Below are 5,136 nucleotides of genomic sequence, written 5' to 3'. Positions count from 1 at the left end.
GAGTCTAGTCGCAGGCGGAGCAGGAAGTGAAGAGAGAGAGAAGAGGGAAGTGGCCGCTTTTTTAAAGGGAGAGAAACCACGCCCCAGTGGGCTGGTACCTCAGCGGTGATAGGCTGGAGGAGTGGGAGGACCTCCCGCAACATTCAAATCTCCTGTGAGTCTAAAATTTATATTGTTAACAGCTTCTATATTTGATAGCTGTGGGGACAGTGAATGCCAGGTATTCGTCCCACTTTATCTTTGCTATCAATGTCCAATTCATCAGTTCACGAAAGGGGCGAAGATCCTCTTTGTCCATATGTGTTTTAAAAGATATTAATTATTTCTAAATGGTGCTGTTGCCCAGATTAATGAGTCTTTATTTTTGCAGTATGTCTCACAAAACTCACTACTCTAGTGAAGACATGGAATGGCTTTATGTAATCAACCTGGGTATGGATCAGGAGACACAATACATAGAACCAGTGGACTGGAGTGCCATGACCTTGGGCAGGTTGTTTTGGATCAACCACCTAACCAACAGCTTGAGTGGGAAGGAGAGAAGTGGCTGTCCTTCGAATTCTTTGCCATCTGTTCAGATTTTTCTTTCTCACTTTGGGCATAGGCATCCAGTCTCCTCTCATTGACACAGTCAGTCCGGAATTAGGTTTCTCAGTAGAGGTCCATTGCCTTTGGGCAGCAGGAATATGTCTCTGATACACATATACCGAGCTGTAGACAATAGTTTGATAATTTTCCTATGAATTTCTTAAGACCAAATTACATTTAGGCAGCCCAAATCTATTCAGCACTGCCTTTATCACCTTCCCCAAAGATCTTCCAGAAAAGAATCTTGACATCGCATCCTCCCCTTCTTAACCTTGCAGGCACTTATGGTGGAGGAAACCACTTTGTGTCTGATTGAAACTGAAGAATTCTTCCAATGCAGAGATTGGCAGCTATGAAGCCCAAGCACAGAAAAAGCCAAGAGACAGTGGAACAGGAGTGTTGTGGCCTATCTCAGTAAATCTACCACCATGATAAAGATGCCTCTTAGTATGAGATGCATGCCAACTCTCCAGAAGAATAATGGGCCAACTCTCCAGAAGCAAAAACTGAGTAAGCCTTTTGAGGCCCTGGAGAATATTGTTGGCCGCCAAATTTCTCATGGCTGGAGGGAAGCCAATGAACCAGTCACCCAGTGGAAAGCCATCATTCTAGATCAACTGCCAACATATCCCTCTCTCTATTTGTTGAAATATTATGGGATTGATTGTGTCTATGGCTTGGAGCTTCACAGCGATCAAAGGATTTTAAACCTTAAGATCCTGCCTAATAATGTGCCATTTCCTCAGGTGACAGACACTCATCTGTCAAACACCATAGTTGGCAGAGTAGTGAAACATACATTCACGGGCACAAATGGCTCTAAGGAAGACTGGAATGGGATGGTCCTAGAGGAGGTGCCAATCATGAAGACCTGGTTCTATATTACCTACAAGAAAGATCCGGTCTTGTATATTTACCACCTCCTGGATGACTACCTTGAAGGCAACCTCCACATCATGCCAGGCTCAAAGGAGGAGTGCAGTGACATGGTCCCAGATGAGGTGCAGACCAGGATGACCTGTTTCTACATTGTCAAGGAGAATGATCCAGTCCTGTACCTTTACCACCATCTTGATGACTCCATTGAAGGCAACATCCACATCATGCCTGAATGTGCTCCAGTAGAGGTGACTTTGGCATTAGGCAGGGATTCCTTGGCAGGCAAAGTTGTGCAGTACAACAAAAAAGATGGAACCCAAGAGATAGGTAAAATTATTTGCCAAGTTCCCACCAAACCTTCTGTGTATTTCATCAAGTTTAATAATGACTTCCATATCTATGCCTACGATTTGGTGAAGATCTGTTAAAGTGAAATTCTCAAAATTTGAGGGGCACACTTAAAACTGTGTTTGGGGAATGTGTTTTTTTCAGAGATACCGCAGGTCTTCTCTTAATCCTGGTATTTTTTTCCAATGGAATATTCTTGCTCGAAAAATAAAAATTTGTGAACATGTTTTGTTCTTTGGTGAATGATGGATTATGTTTGGTGGATGGGACATCACAGAAATACATGCCTCAAAACAAAGCAGGATTTATGGTCTTTCCCCTTGGAGAGGATGGACTGGGAATGCTTGGTGTGGTAAAGGACAAGATGGCTGTCTAGGGAGTAGTGGAGAGGGGACATAAGTTGTAGGATCTCGGGGCGAATAAAACTTGAGGGAAAAACATGTCAACTGGAAAGATGTGACAGATATCAGAGTGAGGTATTGGGACTTAAGAGGATAAAGAGTAGATTAATCAGGAAGGGACACAAATGTATACTCAAAATCAGAGGAAATTAGGTTTCATTTGATGAATAGTTTAATTCGTACTGGCTGTAAGTCACTGGATGTTTGAACTCCACTGGAGCATGTTGAGTGACCAGGAGCCTCCTGCTTAGAGAAAAGTGTCTCCGCCCAGTTGCTCTTCTGCAGTGGGATGGACGTCACGCTATCTACTTCCTTTTGTCAGAATTCTGTTTGCCACCTACTTTGTCATGCCTGGATTCGGTATTCCTTGATCTCTCATTGGTCCTTTGCATGCTATCCAACCCTTGTGAGTTCATTTAAATAATTGCCCTGTCATATCTGAAAAACAGTGTTCCCTTTCATTGATCATGTTCTGTCTGACTTGGGCTATAAATCTCATCGACAGACGCATCCACACACAGGATAAACATGTACACATTGATGCCCACTAATGTGTGACATGCACACATATGATGAATGCACCGATCTCCATCAAATCAGTAAACGAGGGAATCCCTGATGCTAGGTGGAGTGTGGCAAAGACCCCACAAACCCATCAGACCCCCAAATACCAGTATGGTATTGATGTCTGACTCCCATCATGTAAGGATCCTGCCATCCTGTAACGGGGCGATTTTTGATTCCTTGATCTTCACAAACTTGGTTAAAATGTTAGAGTTGTCAAACTGCCAGTTAGGGTCCAGCATGTAGATCAGCTGTCTCAGGTCAGGTGATTTGGCTACAATTTGGGTGATAAATAATACCAGGGAATTCTGGTACACCCTCACCTCTTCTTCTCCCAGTCCTCATCATCACTCTTGTGGCTGGGCTTGGAGCACAAAGAAGGCAAAATGGAAAAATCCTCCTCCTCAGTGCAAATCAATGTCCATCTTTCATATGACCTGACTCTCACAGGGAATGCAGCACATTTTATCCTTCTAGGTCTCCTCATTCTTTGGTTCACTCATTTTTCCAATGAATGATTGAATTCATCCATTCTTCCATCTCTCTCTCTCTCTCTCTCTCTCTCTCTCTCTCTCTTCTTCCTTCCCTTCTTCAATTTCCCCCTTTATAGTAGTAATTTGAGCAGCGGGGCTGCGTCCCCAGCACCATGGCCGCCTACCTAGCTTATGCCCCTAAATAAGAACACAAAAACTGTATTCTTTTAAACACTTCCTGGCCCAGTATTTTCAGCCTCTTAACCCATTTCTAATAATGTATGTTCCAGCATGAGGTGCCCTTACCAGGAAAGATTCAGCAAGTCTGCCCTGGTGGCTGGCTGCATTGCCATCTGCCTCAGGGAGCAGAGCTCCCATGTCTGCCCGGGAGATGGGTGCATGGCATCTCTGAGCTCACTTCCTCTTTCTAGCAGCATTCTGTTCTCTTTACTCCTCCCACCTATGTTCTAACCTATCAAGGGAAGCAGATTCTTTATTTAATTAAGCAATGACCTTCTTCCATCACTTTATCCATTCAACAGCTTGCCCAAAGAAATCTTCCATGTCTCTTCTGTTGTATAATCTTTCATTTGTAAAGAACTTGCCCTCTTAGGGAAGGATTTTTCTGACATCTCTGTGGACGGAGGTCATATGAGGAAAGTCGTGATCCGTAATACCATATTGGGATAGCGGCAGTCCACGGACTCTCACCCTCTCGGAAAACAAAATTAGAACCTCCTTTCCAAAGCATCATGTCCTTAGATCCAAATTTTAAAGTCAAGGCACTTTCAAAATATCTATGTGGGATTAGTTCAGCAGCATTTATAAACAAATATCTTTTAGCAGCTATTGCTCCTTCCTCAGCATTCAAATGATTCAAACAGAGCACAATAGCATACAGTATCAAAATTCTCTGTGTATTTTCCATCTTTGTTAGCTTCAATTTAAGCTCTAATTTATTTTTCCTTTTTATATTTTGCCTTTTGAGACAGGTTCTCTGTATCTTTGACCTGGAATAACTCTGTAGAACAGGCTGTCCTTGAAGTTTCTGAGATCCACATGTCTCTGCCTCCAAGCATTGGGATCAAAGGTGTATGGTACTACACCTGGATTCACAGAGACCTGTTTGTCTCTGCCTTCTCGGCACTGGGATTAAAGGTATGTGCTACCACACCTTGAAGTTACAGAGGTCAATCTCTCTCTGCCTCCAAGTGTTGGGATTAAAGGTGTGTACTACTGCAACCAACAACTCTCTTCATTTTATTTTAACTTTAAGAACTTCAACTTTTAGCCTGCACATATTTTTAAAACATTGTAAATCATTTAAAAATTTTCTTTGTCTTTGAATCTCTCTTTACTCAATATCTCTCTTTGTTTTGTTGACCACATGAATCCTTAATTTACACAGCAATCTCAATATGACGAAAAGGTGGCTTTGCCAGCTAGATGTAGCCTATTCCTTAGCTTTCTGCCATTCCAACCTTATGGCTGAGGTACCGGCCAGAGCCGCATTCAGTGCCACAAGTCTACAGTGTTTCAAGGTCCTTGCCATCAAACAAGCTGCAAAAGACAACACTCAAGTCCTCTCTTTGTAGCTGGCACTCCTGACTCAAACAGTCAGAGTTTGTTCTGGCAGGATGGCCCAGAATTCCGGCATTTTAAAACATCAGAGTTTTTTTTTTCCTGCTACTGCTGAAAACAAAGAAGCATTCAGCTGGCTTTTATCAACACCATTTAAATGGTTTGTGGCAGGACTACTTAACAGCAGCAGGGTTTTGCAGCTGAAGGTGAGTCAGGAGTCTTCTCTTAAATGAGTGTGCTTGCTTGCTACTAGCAAGTAGTGCAGACCCGAGATATAGCTGCTAAAAAGAAAACATGCTTTA

General features: G+C 42.8%; 1 protein-coding gene across 1 annotated transcript; it reads left to right on the top strand.

Annotated features, from left to right (window-relative positions):
* Positions 1 to 1,127: 1,127 nt before the first annotated feature.
* On the top strand, positions 1,128 to 3,985 carry LOC121443774 (spindlin-2-like; the record flags this gene model as incomplete). The annotated part of the gene is made up of 3 exons (XM_041645566.1): positions 1,128 to 1,589; positions 1,716 to 1,880; positions 3,944 to 3,985. Coding segments are annotated over 3 exons (669 nt in total), but the record flags the coding sequence as incomplete, so codon positions are not given.
* Positions 3,986 to 5,136: the final 1,151 nt, after the last annotated feature.

This window comes from Microtus oregoni, unplaced genomic scaffold, assembly GCF_018167655.1.
Source record: "Microtus oregoni isolate MIOR12 unplaced genomic scaffold, Mior012 000113F_000, whole genome shotgun sequence".
NCBI lineage: Eukaryota > Metazoa > Chordata > Mammalia > Rodentia > Cricetidae > Microtus > Microtus oregoni.
Note: the sequence above shows the minus strand (reverse complement) of the source record. Positions and strands in the feature narration are given on the sequence as shown.